This window comes from Podarcis vaucheri (genome assembly GCF_965113315.1).
Source record: "Podarcis vaucheri genome assembly, chromosome: 17".
Lineage (NCBI taxonomy): Eukaryota > Metazoa > Chordata > Lepidosauria > Squamata > Lacertidae > Podarcis > Podarcis vaucheri.
This window is the reverse complement of record NC_138755.1, coordinates 16462890-16486263: the sequence shown is the minus strand read 5'-3', so window position 1 is coordinate 16486263 and position 23374 is coordinate 16462890. Positions and strand designations below refer to the sequence as shown.

The window sequence follows — 23374 nt, the reverse complement described above, 5'->3', positions numbered from 1 at the left end:
CTTATTTTTATGTGTAAGCTGCCTTGATTCCCATCAGGGAACAAGGCAGGATATAAATAAATACCACCACCATCATTAAAATGATTTAAGAATGCCACTTTCTGAGATGCTGGAATAGTGATTTAAAAATAAATAAATAAAAAAACCTCTAACTTGCTTGTTAAATATATGGACCTTAATTGTTGAAACCATATAGTCATTTTTTTCCTGAGTGAAGAAGTAATATGAGAAGCAATAAGGTATAGTTGTTAAAGTGTGGGACTAGGACTAGGCAAATCTGAGATCAAAATCCCACTGAACTGTGAATCTTATGGGGTGAATTTGGGCCAGTCGTTGGCCTGCTTCACACATCATGCTAAACCAGACCATAGCTTAATTCAAATGTATGGGCTCTGAGAGTAGAGGTTATGGCTGCTTTGCTCATCCCTGGTCTCTCTTCTGCTGCACTTCACTGAGCTGAACCACAGTTTGGTTTGCACATTGTCTGAACCAGCATACTGGTTTACCTCCCTCTAACAATAATGAGCCTTGTCACTTTTGTTTTCAATTTTGTTCCTAATGATTAGGATTTTTTGGGGGCCCTATATTAATGTTTCCATACCTGAGAGGGTCACCACCAAAAAAAGGCCTGTCTTTTTAAGGCATTCTTTATTTAGTCTAATTGGTTTTATTTAACCAATTAATATTTCAGTAGACTTTTATTTGCAACACTTTTAAATATCCATTTTTATGAGACTATGATAATTAAGCTGTGCAGTTGAAAAATCTTTTGGGGAATTATACCTTTGTACTGGTTTGATGTGGAAATATTTTGCAACTGAAGAAAGTAACTTTTTCCTTTTCAGAATTCTTTCATGTTCCCAAATAGGGATTGAACTGCCCTAAAAATTTCAAAATGAAACTGGAACCTCATTGTCTGTAGCGTTGATTCCTGAGATACACAAAATAGATTTCACTTTTCAGCATTCGTTGCAGTTCTTATCTGGTGACTGTAACAACATTCTCTGTTTTAATATTCAGGTACAAACAAAAAATATCTTTACTGTGCAAATGAGAAAAGCCTTTGGGATATGTTAAAGCCTCCAGGTATTTTCAAACAAGCCATTGTAAAAGTATATCCATGTTAGTGTACTTTCCAACTACTTTAAATACTATTGATCTCTGAATTATGTAAAAAAAAAAAGGTATGCTATTTCTAGTTCATATGCCTTTTGAAACTTTTTTTTGATAAAATTAAGCACAAATAAACACTTAATCAGTAATTTTGAATACCTGTGTTTATCAGGTAAATACCTGGAAATGCTTCTGTTGCTCTGTAAATGTTTCTAGAAGGAGCAAGCCAACTGTACGGAGTTTTGAAATTAACTTTTAAGCTATTTTGAATACCTTTTATCAGCATATTTTAATAAGTGAGAAAGTGGACAGGATAATTGAAGCAATCCATATGACCATATGTTCTCCTGGTACCCGCCCTTCCTGGGCTGGTTAAAGCTAGCTGGAGCAGGGTGCCCAGGGTGTTATGAACACGCCGTTGTGTGATGGGGAGGTGCCAGCTGCCCTTATAGAGGTGGTGGTGTGACCCACCTGGACCCAATGGTTGTAAGAACAGAAGGAGAGCCTGCCGGATCAGGGCAGTGTCCCATCTTGTCCAGCATCCTTTTCTCACAGTGCCTACCCAGATGCCAGTGCGAAAGCACAAGAGCAGGCATAGGCAAACTCTGGCCCTCCAGATGTTTGGGACTACAATCCCCACCATCCCTACCTAACAGGGCCAGTGGTCGGGGATGGTGGGAGTTGTAGTCCCAAACATCTGGAGGGCCGGAGTTTGCCTATGCCTGCACAAGAGCATGGTGCAAAAGGTGGTGGCAGAGCGCATAGCTGTCAACCGTCCCTTATCCCAGCGCCGTGTCCCACTGATGTCTCTTATTGATGATGTCCCTTAAATTTCCCGGGTTTCATGCTCGCCCGGCTAAGGAGGGAAGCAGTGGCTCTGGGTCCTCTGCTGCGAGAGAGAGCGTGCGCTGGCGCCGTCGTCCTGGCAAGAGGAGTTCCATCCGCCCTTCCCCGCCTGAGAGAGGGGGGAGGGAGAGAGACTCTCGCCCACGCTGTCCACGAGCCCGGAGGCAGCAGCGGTGGTGGCAGCTGAGGAGGCGGCCTGAGGGAGGAGGAAGAGGAAGGGATGGGGAGGGACGCAGAAGGGCGGCGCTTCAGCGGCCGCTGCGGCACTGCAACTCCCTCATGCCGGATTGACAGCATCTGTCAATCCTACCAATGTATGTAACTCTTTACAATAGCAAAATCTCTTATACTGGCTGCTGATCCCTTATTTTCGAGGCTGCTGGTCCCTTATTTTCAAATCTGTAAGTTGACAGCTATGAGAGCGACTGCAAGTGTTCCTGTATGACCCTGATTATCTAGATTCATTTCAGTCTGGGTTTAGGCCTGGTTTGGGGAGTAAACGAGCTTCCATTGCCTGAATGAATGAGCTGCATTGGGAGAAAGCCAGTCGGAATGCAACCCTGTTACTGTTACCCGGTCTCTCAGCAGCTTCTGGATTGGCTGTGTACAGTCATCCCATTCCTACTTGCACAGTTGTGTCTAGAGAATAGGATTGGGGGAAGGAGTGCTTGTTGACCCATGGCAACTGTGCTATGGGGTTCTGTAGGGCAGTCACTCCAATGCTATTTAACAGCTACATGGAGACACTGGGGAGCTGTCACTAGACATTTTGGAGCGCACAGCCCTGGTTACACTGGTGACCTGCAACTCTACTTCTTTGTAACATGTGAATCAGAAGACACTGTGGAAGCTCTGGACTAAGTTCCAAATGCAGTGCTGGTCTGAATGTGTATGAATCCTGGGAAGATGGAGGCTGTGTGGTTAGGTGATTTCTGTGTCCGGATGATATGCCAGGTGCCTATAAGCAATGGTTTTTGACTTGTGTGACAAATCTCCAATCAGAAGCAGATGGAAAGCATGACCCACATATATAGTTTTTGCTAGCAGACCCTGGTCCTACTAGGACTTGGGGTGGGGGTTCTGCTTCCTTTTCATAGAATCTTCGTAGAATTGTAAGGGAGCCTGAGGGCCATCTAGTCTAACCCTCTACAAAGCAGGAATCTCAACTAAAGCAGCTGTGATGGATGGCAATCTAACCTCTGCTTTAGAACCTCTAAGGAAGCAGAGGTGACCACCTTCCAAGGGAGTCTGTTCCCCTGTTGAACAACTCTTGCCATCAGAAAATTCTTCCTGATGTTTGTAAAAACAAACAACCCTGACTTTTTAAGATAATCTTTTGGTTTCCTGTTAATTATATTGCTTTGAATGTATACTTTGTATTGTATTTCTTTTGTGTGTGGTTTTTTTCCTGGATTGTTTTATTTGATGTTTTAATGTCGGTTGTAGACCACCTGGAGATTTTCTTTAAAAAAAATAGAAAGTGGTATAGAAATGAATTGAAGAAGAAAAAAATTACCTTGAAGACAAGGCCAGAGAATTATCCTGCAAACTCATGCACATAAGTTACCACAGTGACAAAGAGTGCAAGGGTCAATGATGTCCAATAAGTTTCCAAACCTTCTATAAAATGACATTGGTCCTGTTGGGAGTGGCCATTTTAATGCCGTATACGAAAAAGGACCTAATAATCAACTTCTGCTGTTTCATAACAGCTGGAGGAGACATGTCTTCCTCTGGCTTACACATGGTTCATTCTGTGTTTCAGTCACTTGGGTGAGCAAATGCCTTAAATCAGAATATTCCCAAGTAACAAATTTCTTTATTCTGGATCAGAATGGAGATTTTGCCATGTAAGGCCAACTCCCCTCTAAAAAAAACAAAAACTAAAAAACTCTGAGGGCAGAGCAATAATTTAATGAATTTAACTACATATTTTTAAGCCAAATACTAGGGCAAATATTCTTAAAGTTGTGCAGTGACATCCTGCTATTCATATCTTGGTTCCCCCCACCCTGCTTTTTAAAAAGTTCCTTTATCCAGACAGCTTGCAGAGATTTCCCTGTGCATCTAATGTGCTTCCATTTATTAAAGAAATGTGTGAAGCTTTACTCTGTTTCAGTTATAAGTTATAAAATAAATTTTTGTTCCTTCACTTACATATGGGTAAAGATCTAAGCAACCGGAATCTGTTTTAAAACTACTTGGTCTGTTGGGTTTCCAGTCTGTTACGGAATAATGCCAATCTTGTAACTACATGTTTAAATTCATGAGCAGGGCATTTATGTTGGTTTCAAGTGTCAGCTTCCTCTAGGGATTGTGGATTATGTCCAGCATGGACTACAACAGTTGGGCTCAGACTGGTGAAGGTGGAATAAACCATAATGTTTTTTCCCCGTTGAGTTGAGGCTGTGTGTTACGTTGTCTGTACAGCCTTCTCAGTGTTCTATTTAGAGGGGAAATATAACACCATGGCAGGATTTAAACATCAAGTGATTTATATCTGATCTTCTGGTGGCAATATCAAATGAACTTGCTTGCATTAAATCATTTAGCAATGCTCATTGATTATACTGCCAATAGACAGAGTAATTCAATCAATGCAACTTTGTCATTTATCAGCTTCCTTCCTCAGTTAATCAAGGCATACAGAGTACCGTCATAGACCGCTTAGCATATGGGCACTCATTTAAACTATAAGATTATGCTATAGATGTGGATTGGAGTAAAACAAAATGTAAATGCCTGGTCTTTCTCACTCTAAAACCTTTAATGTAAGCTGATTAATATTTTCTTAAGTGAACATATAGCAGCAAAGGTTTTAAAACAAGGATTTTGTTTTTAGCCAGATCACGGCATCACTGACTGGCACACAGAAAAGAATAGTGGGGTGTCGAGGTGTATAACCTTTGCCTCTAAGGTCAAATAATTGTGATTGTCCACAACTGATGAAAGTTTAATACCCTGTTTCATTAAAAATTCTCAGAACATTGAACATAAGTCAACATTCCATGGAGAAGAAAGTATTACGCAGCTTGCATGTGTGCATATCTGCATATCGGAGCACAAAATATTGACATGATAATTGCAGTCAAGCCTGAGTGAACAGTGGCCTATGGGAATTCAGCTGGTGTTGTACCAACTGGATGGCTGCTCAGGACACAGTTTGAAATGCAAGGTGCAAGTTAGCACTTTATTCAGCACAGGCAGGCATCATTTAAAAATCCTTGGGGGAAACCCTGGTGATGTGCAGATGTTAGACCAGTCTGTTCTGAAGTGCTGATATTTTGAGCACTGTAAGAAACTTGTGCATTTTATATGATAAGATGCTTTCAAAATTAAGAAAGAAATATGATACTTAAAGTGTTCAGCTTAGTACTTTAAGCCATAACCTCCACAATGTACAGGAATGCATAAAGAGTCATCTGTGTTCATAGCTATAAAAATCATGATTGATTTTAGTCATTCAGTTTACAAGTACAAGACAATTTGTTTCCTTGAATCAAGCTTCTCTAGTAGACAAAGCAATATGTAGTGAAATAATGCATAGAGCAAAGACATAATCAGTTAAGCAGTTACTTAATTTTAAATTAAGCAGTGTTAGAAAAATGTAATTTATATTGATCATATGTTCTTTAAATGTTTTCATTATAAAAATAATTGATATGGAGACTCAGATATTTTAATACTTTGCAAATTGGGCTTTCTAGGTTGTTAAATAAAACAAAAACTGCATGTAAAATTTGGTTTGGCAGTCTCACGTTTTCCATTTTTCACACATCTTAACGTGTATTGAGGTTTAGATGCAACCCTATACTTGAGACCTCCTGGCTGAGGCGCTGATGCCACAAAAGCCCCACCATGCTGGCAGAGTCACTGAAGTGGGGTGGGATTATGGATGGAGAGAACACAACCAGTTTCACTGTCTCCCCCACTCTTCCTGTTCAGGAAGTGCTGAAGGCTTTCTTCCAAATCCCTATGTTCAGAGAAATGTTGACCCTCCCAGCCTTCATTTCCTGTGGGAGAGAATGAAATATATTGTCACTTCTGCAAGGTAAACTGCACCAGGAGGCACCATCGGCAAGATTCTGCCATGGCGTAAACTGCTTTTGAAATACTGGGGAAGTTTCTTGTGTTTCTTGTGTCTGTTTGTGGACGGTGGTGGGAGAAGGATAGTCAAAGCAACACATATGTGTATATGTGAGCTCTAGTATCCTTAAATGGTCTCACAAGTCTCACCTGCACAACCTCCATTCATCTTAATAGGAAGGTTTCCTAGTAACACAGGGTTTTGAGTAGACTCAATGAAATGAATGGGAAGTGCCATGAACAGTCCAAAGCAGTTGAGGTTGTCAAAGTGGGGTTGTTTGTACATGTGAGAAAAGCAACGAGCAACTGAATAAACTGATCTATGCAAAAGGTAAAGCCTTGTTTGGCGTAAGGTTGTTTCCTGTATTCCTAGAGTGGCTCACATAGGGCTCAGTCCATCACCCATCTAGGCATTGCTCAAGACCACACTCACTTTGCCTAAGCCAAATTGTCTCCTATGCCTTCAGACTCCTTTCTACAGCATCCTCCTTTGACAAACCCAAACATTGTGTTGGCATTTCAAAATGCAGCTTTTCAGTTCAGAGGGGGCTTCTGGAGAGAAATTACAAACAAATCCTTCTACACTTGTTGGCGCCTCGTTGGGTTGTAGCCACTGTCTTTTATCACTTACACTTTTGCTACAGTAATATGAAATAGCATAGCTTTTGACTTCTCTGTGTTTCACTTTATGTTATGAACAAGTTTAATTGATTTCCACCACAGATCTCTATTTGTCCTCCTGCCCATAATTTCTCTTCAACACCACTGCTTTGCATATTTATTATAGAAAAGATAATATTTTATAAACTTCAGCAGGGCACCTTTGAAAATATTTGCGGTTTTTTAGAAACTGCAGGTTCTATTTTCACACCTCATTCGTAGTTAAATGCTTCCTCGTCGTATCCAATATTTCATTTTTGACAACTCATTAAAAATGGGCCAAATCCCAGAAAATATGGTCCTGTCATGTTGTATAATATATAGCGTGGGCCATATGCAATAGAAAATTGTTAGTTAATGGTTTAGTATAATTTCTCAGATTTTTTGGCTTTCGGTGGCTGGTGAAAACTGACTGTGAAAAATCCATGTGGTTAAATACAGCTCTGTTAAACATTTAAAATAGGCGGTACTCGTGGGAAAAGTGATTGGAGCTTAAAACTTGTACAAATTGACAGCCTCTCTTCACTCCATTTTTCATCCTAAAGAAGTCTGCAAATATTCTTAGCTCACATCATTATTGCTCATCAGTGGTTCTAATTAGCTAAACTGGAGTTTGTCTCGGTCATTGATCATCATCAACTCTTTGACAGTGCCTGAATTATGTTTTTTTCTTATTTGGGCGAACACTTTTTAATGTATTGTAGGCATGTACAGTGTATATTAATTGAATCAACCATATTTTTTTCCGACTGTGCCATTTACCTTTATAAGCAAGCCTTTCCTCTGCTTCCACCCTTTCCTCCCGTTTATCATACTTAAAATGTAGCAGTGGGTTCAATGATATGCTAGTAGCTTGAAGCATACAGCAATATTACTTAGCGCCTCTTCTGGGACCTTCCCTGTAATGAGTATTGGAAGTTATCCTATACCACCAGGAGGAGCTGGTGATAAAATTCTATACCAGGTTTTTAATTTATGCTGCAGCATCTACTCGCACCCGCTGTATGCAGAAATTGGAGCATTTACACAGCATATACAATGATTGCACATTTCTGACTTAGTTTGTACTGCAACCACCACTCTACTAAAGGCTGCTTATCGAAGGAACTCTCCACCCCCCCCCAAGAAGGTGCTAATTTTCTCCCTTTTATTTAATGGAATGTAGATACATTCTTGGAATTGTCATTTGTGCCCCTGTTACACACTGGGAGTGATATCTAATTGTGGTGTTCCAACTTGTACAACAGACCTCAGCTGCATATAGGGGGCTTCTCTGCTGCCCTCCAGGTTTACAGCACCCTCCTGCTTGCTATGAAAGCGAGAGAGATCATGTGTGCAAGAGACAAAATAGGCCAGAAATTGGAGTTAGAAGGAATAGGATGGCAGAGACTTTGCAGCAGTAAATTACAATTCTAGGATTATTATTAATTTAAGCCAATGAGGCATTCATCCGGTGACCATCACATTTATTATGGCTCCTATGTAACACTATTTCCCCAAATGATTAGTCTAGTCATAGCATGCTCTTTCAAAAGAAATAATAAGTATACCCTTATTTATTATTTATTTCTTAAAATGTATACACCTCTTGTTTAAAAATAAGAAACAGAAAGAACTTTCTCATTGAAGTATGTGAAGCTTAGGAGGACTTAACAGCATCGTTCCCTAGAGGTTGGGCTTGGAACAGACTTGTATAAAGCCTTGTATGAAGAACCAACATACACTCCAGATGAGGATGCTTTTTCTGTGCCTCTTCAAGGGTTGGCCACTTTGTGCATCTTTTCAATTTTTTTCCTTCTGGTTTCACTTTTGTGTGAGGGACAGATACTGTACCCACATCTACTACTTTTTGTCTGCTTACAGATTCCAACTGTTGATGGAGTTTTTGGCGCTCCTTTGATCACCTTTCATTTTTCAACACACCGTTGTCAGTTACCCTTCATAATGGCAAAAGTTGCTAAGTCAGGGTTCACTAGGTATACCAGTGCATTCATTTTTAATTAATGCAGTTAATTATCTTACTCTTTCCATGCCCTCTTTCCACTTATTGTAGGTGCTTTATAAATAATAATATTTTATCCTATTGCTATATACTTTGGAAAGCAATGACATCACCAAGCCAAGAAAAGGTGTAGGATGATATATCAATCTTTACTGGAATAAAAGATGTGGTTGCTAAAGCTCTCTGGTCCAAATCTACTGAATAAAAGGCAAATGTGTGTGGTTTTAGTCTTTCTGTATTGTATATTGAGTATGTATGTGTTGAGTAAACTCAGTGTTTTAGAACAGCAATGACCACTTTCTTCAGCTGGAAACACTAGAATCTCACTGGCTAAGTCATTCAGGTTCCAGAATATATATTTTTTAAAATCTCTCATTGGTGCTTGACTGAGGGTTTGGCTTCTCAGACTAAAAAACCCATCCTTGTTTGCACATTTCCCCCTCAGCCAGAAGATGACCCTTCTTGCATCCCCAGGGGGCTGGGCTAGATGTCCCTTTGGGTCCCTTCCAACTCTGCAGCTTTCCGATTCTATCAGTGAACTGACTGGGTCTCTAAAACTGTTGCTTCCCAACTGCGAGGTGAGAAATGACAACTGTGAAGGTGGAGATGCTCTTTGTCCAGCTGGCCAGTCTTCATTTGGAAATTTTTACATTTTCTCCAAACATTACCCACAACTAAATCAAAACTCCTGAGGCACAATTGATTGCAGGATTTGTTTAAGAACTGTATAAACAAGTTGCAGTAACTAAATGAAGAGTAAACCAGCAAACCTGATGAATGCAGCTGAGAAGCTGGCACCATTTGTTTTCTCTTTCTGTTCCCATATTATCATCCTAGTTGAAGTTATGATACACAGGTTGGGATGGTTGCCAATTTGGAACTTGACCGAGGAGAATAAATCATTAGGGAATGAAACATCTCAGCCCTGAATTTACCAATTGTTGACGGTTTTAGCACAATAGAACTTTTGCATTTACCAGTGGGGAAATGGCGATGGTCCTCAATTTGTTGCTCTTTTTATATCCCTAAAATGAAACCCAGATTTTATTTGATATCAATAATGAGGAAGTGGGGGAGTGCTCATAAAAAAGGCTTCATTTGCAAGATACTCCATATATCTTTTTTTCAAAGTAAGCATATCTAGTCTTGGTATCATAAATGCTGCTTCATTTAGAATAAAGTTGTCTTAGTTGTTTGCAGATAAAATTTGCTGTCACTTGCCATATGTTCCATGATTAATACTGCAAGGGCTGTCAGCCTCAGATAATTTAATTTCCCATGCTTTAAAATGACATTCATTATCAGGACATGAAAAATTCAAATGATTAGCAGCAAATTATGACTAATAAGTGTCAATATATTTTTGTTGTTTCTAGAGAAAAGCAGAAAGCTGAACTCAAGGACAGGAAGGTTTTAGAAATTTTGCAAGTTAAAGACGACAAAATACAGACATTGGAACAGGTTAGTGTTATATTTAAACTAACAGGTGAGAATAATGTTGCTTCTTCTAATTTGGCTTAATCCCTATTGTTCGAGTTCTGTTTCCTAAAGTGTAAAGAGCTACTAGAGGACCCTGGAGCTTATCCAGCTCCCTGAACCCTACTGTATTTCTATATTGTTTCCAGTTTCCAACTTTTCATTCCCAGTTTTCAACCTAGAGATGAACAAAGTGTAGCAGTTGATGAAGTTGGCGAGAGCATTTCACTCTAATTCTTCAAGGCACAGCTCCTGTAAAACTAGCTGTCATTGTTTTTAAAAATATATTTTTATTAAAGATTTTCTTGGTTTGCAAAGGTACATACCTTGTCTCTTTTTTCAGGTTGTATAGCCTTTCTTACAAATCAGTTACGTTTGTTGTGAGACATTAGTGTTGAGTACAGTATAAGGTTGGGGAAGAAGAGGGGGGAGAGGTGGAGTGGGGTGGTGAGGCTTATATTATTTTGTATAGTGTACATGTGGGGTTTTGTGTCAGTGTCAGCTGGGTAGGTTCTCTTTCTATCTGTTTATTGCATTTCCTTGGTAGTGAGAGGTATTGGGGGGCAGGGTGTGGTTGGATGTCTGTGGTTGTCTGCAGTGGGGTTTGTTTGCATTTGTGAGGGGGGAGGGCTTGTTGGGTCAGGTAAGCCAGATTGATTCGTATGCTGTTGGTGGATTCCTGTTGTTGTCTTGTTGGGCTGTGTATGTGATAATGGGGTGCCATACTTGGGTGAAGGTGTCCTCTTGTATTTGTCCCCGTGTCAGTTTCAGTTTATTGATTAGCATTTCTAGTTAGGCCATTTCCCATACAGTTTGATACCTTGGTCCATGTTTATGCCCGACAGGTCTCTCCAGTGTCTGGCTAAGAGGTTTCTGGCTGCTGAGAGTAGGTGGGTTATACGCTCTGTATAATGTGAGTGATCATTATGATCATGGAAGATGTTCAGTAGGGCCAGTTCTGGGGTGAGTTCTAATACAGTGGTACCTCAGGTTACATACGCTTCAGGTTACATACGCTTCAGGTTACAGACTCCGCTAACCCAGAAATAGTGCTTCAGGTTAAGAACTTTGCTTCAGGATGAGAACAGAAATCGTGCTCCGGCAGCGTAGCGGCAACAGGAGGCCCCATTAGCTAAAATGGTGCTTCAGGTTAAGTACGGACCTCCGGAACGAATTAAGTACTTAACATGAGGTACCACTGTACCTGTTTAGTTATTTTGCATATCTCTTGTAGGACTGCTGTCCAGAAGGGTTGGATTTTAGGGCATTCCTACCACATGTGGAGGTATGTGCCTGTGGAGGTACAGCCTCTCTAACATCTTGGTGAGGTTCCTGGGCATATCAGCGCCAGTTTCTGTGGTGTTAAGTACCACCTGCAGGTAGGCAATGTGTAGTTTCATGGTGTTTATGTATGAGGTGATGCATTTTCTTTTGGCAGGATTTCCCAATCTCCTCACGTTTAATGTAATTGCTTTTAAGCTAGACATTTTGCATGTCTATTTTATAGGATGATTCCCTGCCAACCCGTCTGGGTTGTCCTGTGTTTCTCACCTTATATTGTCTATCAAACCTAGTGTGTTGTGCTGGCATATAGTGTGGTGGGTGGGGGAAGAGGGGGTTAAGAGTTAGGGGTGGGCTGAAGATTGGGGGGCAGGTTATAGAAAGTAGCCTATATGTAGTTATATAGGTGTTAGTTTGTTTGTTATATAGTTGTTTGTTAGCTTGGACCATTTGGCTCCCAGCCGGTTGGTCCTGTGTCTCAGCTGGCATGGATGGCCTTGTCTGAGAACAGGCCATCTCCCCCTTTTGCTTGTGATAGGGGTGGGTCAATGAGACTGTGTCAAGCACCTTCATGGTGCTTGTGTTGGGTGTAAAGTTTATTGGTTTGTTGGGGTATTAGGGTTGTGTGTGTGGGAAGTGGATTCTTATTTTTGTTTGTGTGCTTATTTTTTGTGTATAGCCATTGGAACGAGGGGTGCATGTGGTTGGAGGGGATGGGTTGTTGGGGTGGGTGGAGAGTTCTAATTGGTGGCAGTTGTTTTGGAGCAATATTTTCATTTATTATTTGTATCTGTTTCAGATAATAGTGATTTGAGCATGTTTATACGGAAGTAAATCTGTTCAATGGGATTTACTTCTGAGAAAGTGGGTATAGAATTGCAGGCTTAGATTCCTCCTTAGGCAATTCCTTAATAAGCCTTAAACACAAACATACTAATTGTCAGATCACAGTAGCGAAAGAAGCGGTGGACACATAAAAACTAATATACGTCTTTGAGTAAGTACATTTTTCTCTGTTACAAGCATTCAGCTTTCAGAAAACCTGTCAGTGCTGAGCTTGGCCACTTGGATGCAGCAGAAGATCTACTCAAAAACCATTAAAAGAGTTGCTTATCTTGATTTTTCTGTCTTTATTCTCTACTTATACCATGTTTATGAAACCATCAAATACTAAGGATATTTTCCCACATCATGTCTTTCAAGTGACCTCTTCAATTAATGCAGGTTTACATTAATCAGCTGTGCAGCTAGTTGTTTGTCAACCACATGGGGCAATGCCACTTTTGCCTCATGTGCATCCTGTACAATTGGCTGTTTGAGATACACTTGACTAATTCTCATCCATATACACAGCCTAGGCCTACCCACTTGGAGGCACTGGTTTACCAAAATCCAGTAAGACACTTTGTCTTCTTTTTTATTTTCATTTCACCTCTTTTCCAGGATGCTCAGTAGCATGCATGACTTTCCTGGTTTTTATCCTGAGATTATTTCTCAGGTAGATAAGGCTAAGAGAAAAAAGAGGGGGTGAGTGTCTGGCTCATGGTCACCTAGTGAGCTTTGTAGCTAAGCAGAGGTCTCAGTCTGGGTCTCCCTGATTCAGAACTATTGCTGCTACAGTTGGGTGCAATTGTATAGGTTGCTGGTGGAAAACTGTGGTTGTACCTGGAGACAACCTGCAGCCACTATAGATAGTGACACCTTGTGCCTTAACATCCTGAACTATCGTTGTCTCTCTAATGACAGAGAGAACAGCAGTTAGTTTGTGGAGAAACAAGACACCCATGATGTTGGTAGCAAGTAGTGCAGAGGTCACCAGTGTTGTGTTCTGCAGATGTTGTCGGACCCCAGCTTTCATCAGCTCTAGCCAGCTTAGACAACAATAAGAGTTGTAATTTAACAATATATGGAGGGTACTGTGTCAGCTGCTCCTGGATTCATGTCCATTAGCTGAAACAACAATTATTATAATAACTGGGTGCTTATTAGGAATTGTTAGGTTAAACAAGAGAGGATGTTATCAGCTTGGATCTTCTTCTCTTTTACATGCTTCATATTAGCTCTGGATGTGCACTCACTTACTAATTCCCCTGAGCTGATGTTCTTCCTTGAGATGATAGTCACCCGGTGTAGGGAACTGGAATGCTAACTGCAGCTTTGTAGGAACTGGCTTTCATTTGTTCTGGTAGTTTCTGCATTTCTGGTAGTTTTAATATTTTTCAAATTAATTTCATCTAACTGTTGGTTATAATTGTAGCAATTGGTGAGGAAAGATTTGTTCCGAAGGTGTAGTACAGAAGATTGGGTTATATCTAGTAGCATTAGGAATACTACATTGTATATGTATGCTGACCCACAGTTCATGATGAATATTCTGTTACATCTTTTGGGTAGCTAATTAGCATTTGTTATTTGTGAACTGCCATTTGGTCGTCTTGACATGTGGGTTAGCAAAATCATTAAAATCAGTTTCTCATTTTTCAACAGAAAACTGCCCTGAGCCCTTGGGATAGAGTAGGTTATAAATCTCAAAATAAATAAATGGAAACATCTTTTATTTATTTTTTAACTTTAAAATGAACACATATTTAGATCTTGAAATACTAATTTTGTGGGTGGGTGTTTTTTAAAAAAAGACCTGTAGTTCAATCTCTGTGCTTGCAAAATCATGAGCTTTAGTGTTTGCACAGTTGCGAAGACTATGTGTCATCATTGCAGGCACACAGATCAGAAAACCAATGGAGGGAATGTAATATGTGGTATGGCGTTAAGTTCTGTGAATTGGTTTCAGGGCTTGTTAATGTTAATTAGTTTAATACAGGTAATCACATACTTGAAACTGGTGCTAATCCACACTGCTTACACTGGAATCATCTGGAAATCAGTGATGTGTGTGTGTTGGAATCGAAGTTGGCGTTTGGAAAAAAATTATGTTGGCATGCATCAAATTGTGTTTCTCTGGAGAGGCATTGGCTTTCCTCTAGCAGAAAATACTACATATATATGTGCAGATTGTAACCATTGCATTGTTATTGTTAGCTGTTTTTATCCTATTTTATACCTATGAAGACCTGTAAAATGGCCTAAAGGCCACCCATTGAGCTTTGGGACTGCCTAAAGGTTTGAATTTGGATCTGGCTTTGTTGAGTCCTACACTCTGTTCCCATACACAATACTAAATAAAGCCCTACCCATACCTTTGACTCTGACCTCTTCAAAGGTTTTCCCTTTTAGGATTAGTTCAGACTGCACATTTTTAATCTATGCAAAAGACCCTAACCATTGCTAAGCTGTGTGTCTCCATCAATAAATGCAATAAGCGAACCATGGAACATATAAATGGCAGCAATGTTTGTGCCCAAAACAACAACAACAATTCAGGGCAGCTTCCAACATGTATAAAAACATAATAAAGCATCAAACATGAATAGTAGCAATCTGATCCAATATAAAAAAGTCAAAATGACTACACAGTGCCTTTGTGATACAAAGAATTCCTGGTGACACAGAAATTATCATGTCCACATTTTACGTTTGTCCATGTCTGTTGGTGGCTTTAATACTATCTCAGGTGACAATGTAAATCTTGTTCCTCCTGTGTAGTCCACACAGTAGTCTCAAAATAAAATGTAAAGAAAATATGCTCATTTGTTTTTTCTCGGGAGATGAAAATTAAGGATGAATAAAAGTACAGTAAACCTTTACCTTCTTTTTTATAGCACTGTTATTTAATTAGCTTTCAGTTTTGATCTGAAGAGACTAAAGCTAATCTTTTTGTCCTAGACCTTGTAATCTTTCAAAACCTTATCAACCAATTATACTCCAGAGGGGTTAAAACAGTACTAGCTGCCTCATTATCTCCACTTGAAAATCTTTGGCTTGCTGTGCAAATCTATATTAAAGCCCCCTTTAATAGGTCCAATTGAAAGAAACATAACTCTAGCTTCGAGCATTAATTAACTTTAATACATTTCGTTCTTAACTTTTACCTAGCCTATTTATTAATTCAATTTTCTATACCTTGATTAAATTAAAATCATATTGTAGAAGAAATTACTGTAATATTAATATTTTTTGAAAGATGGAACCTCAATAAAACGTTACTGGCAAAATGGGAATATTTCATCATGATAAAAAGAGACAGTTGCAAAGTGTCATGCAACTCTTGAGCAATTGTAAGAAATGTAACATGATTTTTGGAAGGCTTAAAAGAGGCCTGTACAATCATCAGCCAAAGTGCTGAATAGCCAGAATTGGAGTGGGGAACCTTGTCTGCCCCTCCCAATCCGACCGTGCCTCTGCTGAAAAGGGTATTTCGCTCATAGCTATTCATCATGATTTCTTCTTTAGAGTCTAGTCCAAGCCTCCACAGGATAAAGGCCCATGGGGGCAAATTGTGACCTTTTCCCATCTGTTGCAGTTTTCTGGGGGGAGTTGGAATGCCTGTTGTTTTCATTGCTTTTTTATGTCTATGTAGCACCATCTATCTAATCCTACTTGCTTCACTATACAGTCGTACCTTGGATCCCGAACGCCCTGGAACTCAGACATTTTGATTGTTCAGGTTTGCAAATGTTCTTTTTCTGTGGCTTCTGATTGGCTGCAGGAACTTCCTGACACCAATCAGAAGACGCCAATTGGTTTTCAAACGTTTTGGAAGTTGAACGGACTTCTGGAATGGATTCCGTTTGACTTCCAAGGTACGACGGTATCTGTAGAGCTTTTAATCTCGCTGGATTTAGAAGTATATGGTGGAATTAGTGCCATTTATTTTCATCTTATTGCTGCCAGCTAACAATGTTGCATGGCTCACCTGTGTCTGGTGTGCATTGCTTGGAAAGGAGAAATTTTGTGTGCTGTTGTCCCTAAACTTAGTGGGACGGAATAGGGATGGGGGGGATAGAAATGGGGTGCAGGGAGAGGAATAGATTAGAAGAAGAAAAAGGGGGTACAAAAAGGATGTGGAGAGAACAAAAGCTTGGAAGGGGGTAATATAGGATAAGAAAAAAAGGGAGGTAGCGTGTGACATGCAGTGTAGTAATCATAGATCACAGAATCATAGAATTGTAGAGTTGGAAGGGACTGAGGACCATTTAGCTCAAACCCCTGCATTGCAGGAATATTTTGCCCAATGTGATCTCAAACCCACAACGCTGAGATTAAGAGTGTTGTGCTCTACTGACTAAGCAAGCTATGCTTAGGGCAAATTCTGTGTTCATCTGTGGAGGCTTCCTTCGTGTTTTGGAACTCCGATTTTTACAGAGATTCACACTAAAAGTGCTCACAGTGACGTTGGAAGTCTGAAGTAATGTGTCCCAAAGATGTGAAATATACTAGCCTACCTGTGCTAGATACATAGGTACCGCTCCGGCGGGAAGGTAAACAGCAGGAAGGTAAACTGCTCTGGTTCGCCAGAAGCAGCTTAGTCATGCTGGCCACATGACCTGGAAACTGTACGCCGGCTCCCTCAGCCAATAAAGTGAGATGAGCACCGCAACCCCAGAGTCATCCGTGACTGAACCTAATGGTCAGGGGTCCCTTTACCTGTGCTTTAAGACCTGCTGTGGTGCAGGGGTAGGTGGCAGGGCATTCCACACCTTTGCAATGACCACCTCTCTGAGGTGCTTCATGCTCCAACATTGTTTTTGTTAAGTTGTGGGCGAACATGTCAGACGACATAGCGATTCTTTAAACAGCTCTTCTTTATTCAGATGCCAGAACAGAACTAGGCTGAGGAGCTCAGTCAGCCTGCTTATATAGAGCTCCAGAACAATGCAACTGTTGCCATTTTCTAAAACTATCCAATCACTGAACATCACTTTTCGATCCTTCATTTGCATAACTATCTACAGTATCCCCCTGCTGGCCCAGGGTGAGAACTTCAGTACATAACAGTTTTCATTTTCAGCAAGTGACTGTGGAATGGGGACAGATAAAGATCTGACCTGCCAGGCCAAAATTGTTCCCCACTCAGTTGGTCAGGAGCTGCCTGGGCAGAAATCTGTATGCTGCTTCTAGTATGGCAAGCCAAAATTGGTGCAGGCTGGAGTGTTCCGGTGGCAGTACGCTCCTAAGTAACTCCATCAACCCAAGATACCCATTGACTCCCACTGGCATATTTTAAAATAAAAAAAATCTTGAGTTGGACTAGGACATTGCCTGATGAGCATCTGTATCCTCTGTTTCTGGCTCCTGGGTATTTAATCTTCTTCAGCAAAACAAAAATCTTCCTCATTTGCACAAATTTATGATGTGATGGATCCTTACATCCAGGCAATAGTTTCAAATCCCTCTCTTTTTTATATGCCAAATAGTAATATAATAATTGGTTTGGTTAATGATAAAATGTTTGTGTTTGTCACAAAACTGTGCTGCAGGTACAGGCAGATTAGATAAAATTGCAAATGTTTTGCTGCCTGGAAAATGAAATTTTGAAATGTGTTGATTTTCACATTATCATCATTATTGTTAAACAATCTTTCTTAGAGAACATGTGGGCAACAAGAGGAGATAAACAACCTGGTACAGAGAAAGCTTGCTGTGGATGAGGAAAACGCAGTCTTGAAGACAGAGCTCTGCATCTTCCAACAGAAATGTAAAGATAAAATCCAGGAACTTAAGGTATATTGACTCGTACATAGTACTAAGATGGCCACAGCTTTGAAGTAGCTCTTTGAGCTGCATCTGTCTTTGTGGCATGGAAAGTGACAAGCTCAGAGGAAATATAGCCTTAGGCCTTAGGCTGTACCTTCCAGTCTTCTCTCACGCGCAAAACTCGGAGAAAGATGCTTTAAAGTGAAGAATCCACGCTTTGTAACTTTTGAATAAATAGTTAATGATGGAAATGGAGCAAAGAAAGTAGGAGTGTGAAGATGTGGCTTCGTGTAATTAGATTCTGATGGGACTGGCATTATTAATTGATAAAGCCGAGGTCTGGGAGGATATGTCTGTGTGGGTCTCAAAAATAGCTGGGGACAGCATCAAAGGCAGCTTGATCAATTAATGGGCTCTTTGCAAATGTGTACTCATCAAAGCTGTCATCCAGCTAAAAAATATGACCCTTCCACCTGCATGAAAGAGGCCAATAAAAGTACACAGGTGACCTTGGCCATCAAATATAGAAGAAGCTGCTGCGAGGGTAAAACTGCACAGTTTATATTTGCTGATTAGTTCTCACTTTTCTCCCCCCCCCCTTTCCTTTCCCTTTTTCCTTGGTTTTGTTTTTGTTTATCGGCCCTTGTGGTACTGTTGTACAGGACACTAAGGAGTGTGCACTGAGAAAGGAAGAGCAAAGCAGACTGGTTATAAAAAACCTGGAGGAGGAAAATGAGGGATTAAGTACACGCTATGCTGACCTGCTAAATGACCTGGAGAAACTGAGGAAGCGGGAGGCACAATGGAGAATAGAAAAATCTGGCATCGAAGCAAAAATAAAGGTATGAGGAGGAAGAGACTCCTGGATGTGATTTCGGCACCAGCTTCTCACAGGCTTTATGCTACATGTTATTTTCTTTAAATAACAAGTTATATATTCATAAGTACCAATGGGGACTGACATTCATTTACATTCCTTCACTTAAGACCCAAAGCTTTTTAAAAATTGATGTTGCAAAGCAGGAAGCTGACTTCAAATAGCCACCCTAAAATGTAATCATTAAATAATAAAAGATATTTCATTCAAATATAAACATGTAGGTTTTTTTTAAAAATAAAATAAATAGAAATTATCCTATCCAAGATTTCTCCCCTCGGTGAGATTGGTAGCCCAGTCCTGTGCATAAAAATGATCTGACCCAAAGGTGGGTCATTCTGTTCCCAGCAGTCACCAGCCATAACAGGTTTACTTGGAAGTATGACCCACTGCAATCAATGGTAAGTGTGCAAAGGTTTGCAGTGGTCATTTCATTTCTCTAATGTTAACATCATGAATTACAGAATGTTGTAATTAATTGTTCTTAAACTTTGCAATACATTTCTATCATTCTTTAGAGAGCTCCATGCATGTTGAGTTTTTATATTGTATCATCTTGCTTTCAGAACAAACAGACAACTCTTTGGAGTGATTATGATAAATATGCTGACTCTTCCATTTTGTTAGGATGTCTCACATATACAGAGTTCGGCGTCTGTTTATGCATATCTATAGCAATATGTTGTGTGATGTATCTAGACTTCTGTGAGATCGAAATTATTAAGACTAAATGCCACTTACATAGCTATAGCATATTTGTTGCTTTTGCACAAATGAGACATCCACAGATAGATAAGCTGTGAATGCTTTATAAATTAGGCACTTTAAACCCTTGTATTTTTCTCATAGAGATTTGTTGCTAAGGCATGGTGCAGTTGTTGAGTGAATCTTGCTATTTCTCTGGACATAATCTATATTTCAGACGTGTGTCAGTGCATTTTATGAGACTTGCCCCCTAGAATCCTGGGAATTGTAGTTTGGTGCTGCTGCGGATAATTCTTTAATAGATTCCTAGTCCCAATCTCAGAACTGCATTTCCCAAGGCTCTTTGTGGAGAAAAAATGACTATTGCATGAGGAGTGTGGCTGTGTCGATGGGTGAGTGTCAGTGACCTAGGTTTCACCTTGTACTATTCCTCACATTTCCCTAATTACTCCCTAGCTGTCTCCTGAACCCCTCAATTGCTTCTTCTAATCTCCTTCTCACTCACCTTGCTTCTCCCAAAGTCCCACCTTTTGCACTCTCTCTGCCTCTTCAAACTAGTTCCCTTGTTTTGCTCCCTCCTCATTTCTTCCTGCTCTTATGCTCTTTTGCCTCCTAAATCTTTTTCTTTCTATCACCATTTCTCATGTCTTGTCTCTTCTTTGGCTTTCTTCACTTCATCTTTTCTGTCTGTTTTCCCCTCTTTCAACTCAATCCGTTCTGTGCATCCCCTACTTTGTCTCTTTGATAACTTCAGCTTCCCTTTTGTCCTAAAACCAATACCACAAATGCCTTGAAATGTTGCTGTTGCTGCTCCTGTCGCTCCCACCAGCTTCCCCTCTGCCGGCCTCGTCTTTTAAATACATAGTTTTATTGATTTCCAGTATAGAACAATTACAAAAAGAGAGAGAAAAGGATACAAAAACAAAATCCCAACTTGCCCCCTTCCCTCCTCCAGAACAGATTAATCGAGTTAAATTTTCCAAAGTCTAATCTGTGATTTTGGTAGTTGCCATTCTTCAGTATTATCAGTAAAGTATTTTATGAAAGGAGAAGGAGAGAGTGGTGATGGCTGCTGCTCAAGCTGACCCCAGAACCGTGACCTATAGAACACTCTGACACAGATTTTCGTGGGGAACTCAGACCACTCAGTTACCCAGCTTACCAACGGAAAGACACAAGCCTGACTTCAAGAATAATGGCCGCTTGATCCCCGGAGCTCTTAGAAGAAGAGGAGGAGTTTGGATTTGATATCCCGCTTTATCACTACCTGAAGGAGTCTCAAAGCTGCTAACATTTTCCTTTCCCTACCTTCCCCACAACAAACACTGTGAGGTGAGTGGGGCTGAGAGACTTCAGAGAAGTGTGACTGGCCCAAGGTCACCCAGCAGCTGCATGGGGAGGAGGGGAGACACGAACCTGGTTCACCAGATTATGAGTCTACCACTCTTAACCACTACACCACACTGGCTCTCCCTAACCTAGGGTTAGGGTTAGAAAGCCATCAAGCAACACAGTCTGAATGACCTCTTAACAATCACAAAGAAACCTACCAAACTACCCAGCCGCAGATCGACACCACACAAGATCTAGTCCAAGGTCAACAAGAAGACCAAAATGGCATCGATTTAGGGAAAGACAGAAACCAAAGAGACAAGTTCCCCAGATAGTGAATACGCAACAGTACCAAAACATAACCTGGAGGAACTTGAATTGAAACTGAAAGAAGCCATACAAGGCTCTCTCATGGACTATGCAAAACCTGAAAGAACCAAATGACTCCCTTAGAGCAACAGGTCAAAGAACTGAACTCCAAGATGGAAATTCTTATGGGCCTCCAGAAGCTTCCCCAGCTTCCCCAAACAGGTGGAGAAGAGAGATCCAGCAGGCTCTGGAGCAATAGAAAACACATTTGCTGCATCATCCATATAACAGCCCTTCAGATATTTGAAGATGGCTATCCTGTCTCCTCTTAATTGTCTCTTTCTCCAGACTGAACGTACACAACCCTTGATTCTCAGTACTTAGTTTCTAGATCTCTCGTCAGCTTTCCTCCTTGTGCACAGTCTCTGCTCTTATGTGTACATGACAGTCATTTGGAAACCTGTTCCTTTATATGGGAAAACAATTCCAGGAAGAAACAGTGTAATTTGAAGGAACTTCTACATTAGCATGCTTTGAATGCTATGTTGGATGGATTTTTTCAGAGTTCCTCACCAGTCACATTCCTTATTTTGTGTTTTTGGGACATCTGAAGTTTTATCAGCTCTGCTGATGTTTTCCCCTTGTTAATATGCTTGACAACCTAGAGATCTAAATCAGTAAGCTTCTTTTACTTTAGCAGACTATTTCCCAGAATGGAATTCTGCAATTTGAACTATTTACGATATTAGAGGTTTTCACAAAATGCCTGACCCCATTGCCTGCTCATTTGTAAAAGAAGATGTATACATTTATCTGTGTATACATGACCGGCTCATTAAAGCAAGCTCCAAGGAGGCAATCAATTCACATTGATCGCATTCTCACACTACTGTAACCTTTTTCATAATAAACGATGAGAAAATCTCTCTACTGTTCTGTGGCCCTGGAATAGGTAAGAGTCATGACCACTAGAAATTAGCAACAGACTCCATGCTTTAGTGTTTCCTGTAGCCAGCTGTTCTCTAAACTGTGGAGAACCCAAATCTAATGCCCGTACCTTTTAACTAGTGCAGTTACTAGAAATATGGAAACTCTATAGCCTCATGGCAAGGTGTGTGTATGATGGTGGTCGGGGAACAGTAAGAAATATGGTGGAATCAGGGAGGAAAAAGGGATTTTTTCTTTTTTTCTAGGGGCACTTGGTAGAACCTCTGGCCAGTTGACACTGTCAGCATCTAGAGCATCAAGAACCCATGAGTCTGTGCATCCTTATGCCTGATGCACCTCAGCTTTCCATAAGTCCCACCTGAACCAAGCAAGACATAATTCCTTATTGTGAGTCAAGATAAGAAGCCCAAACCAGAAGACTTTATATCAGTTCACAACAGTGACTTGTTCTTATGTGATGTCCAGCAAACTTAACAAGGCCAATAACATTTCAGAAACCATTGAGAAATAATGTGTGATGATTTCATTTAGCAGTTATTCATTAAATACAGTCTACTCTGGGTGCATCCATACTGATCTTATTTATGTGATCTGATTATGGGTGGTGGTGGAGAGGGTTTATTGCTCCACTTCTAAGTTTTCTCATGGATAGCTTGTACCTTGTTAAAAAAAAAAAAGGTTTTCCAAAATTTGTCTAGTGACAGATCTCAGTGGTGTCCAGATGCACCATTCTTGTTGAACTACTTGTTGGTACTACTTAAGGCTCCCCTGTTTCCCCTTTTTTTTAAAAAGTGCCAGATACTGTATTTCCAATGCTAATTTTGCATCAGTAGTCAAATCCACAACAAAAATCTTTGTGCCACATCTGTCTACTACTGCTTCTTCCTACAGGTTGGATGCAGAGTTCCCATGAACTTTGCTCATGGGGTGTTCCTACTAGAGGAAGCAAGGGAGGAAGTGATTTTTGCTGATTCCCTCTGCAACCTTCCCACAAACAGAGAGAGTCCTTCTCCTCATGGAAGGAACATTGTGGTTTTAACCTTCTAGCTTTGGAAATGACTTCTGTAAAAACACACGTGTCTACATGGTCAGGTATCACATTAAAAATGAATAGCTCAGTTGGTAGAGTTGGGTCATGGATTCGA

At 40.4% G+C, this 23374-nt stretch overlaps 1 protein-coding gene across 3 annotated transcripts in view; it reads left to right on the top strand.

Annotated features, from left to right (window-relative positions):
* The window catches only part of CNTLN (centlein), a 172862-nt gene that overhangs the window by 16385 nt on the left and 133103 nt on the right, over positions 1-23374 (top strand). For all 3 annotated transcript variants that reach the window (XR_014214775.1, XM_082204580.1, XM_082204581.1), the window contains exons 3-5: positions 10084-10168; positions 17951-18085; positions 18721-18900. Coding sequence is in view for 2 of the 3 variants with exons in the window: in XM_082204580.1 (XP_082060706.1) it covers positions 10084-10168; positions 17951-18085; positions 18721-18900 (400 nt within the window). In the remaining variant the exon portion in view is untranslated. The remainder of the gene's footprint in view (positions 1-10083; positions 10169-17950; positions 18086-18720; positions 18901-23374) is intronic.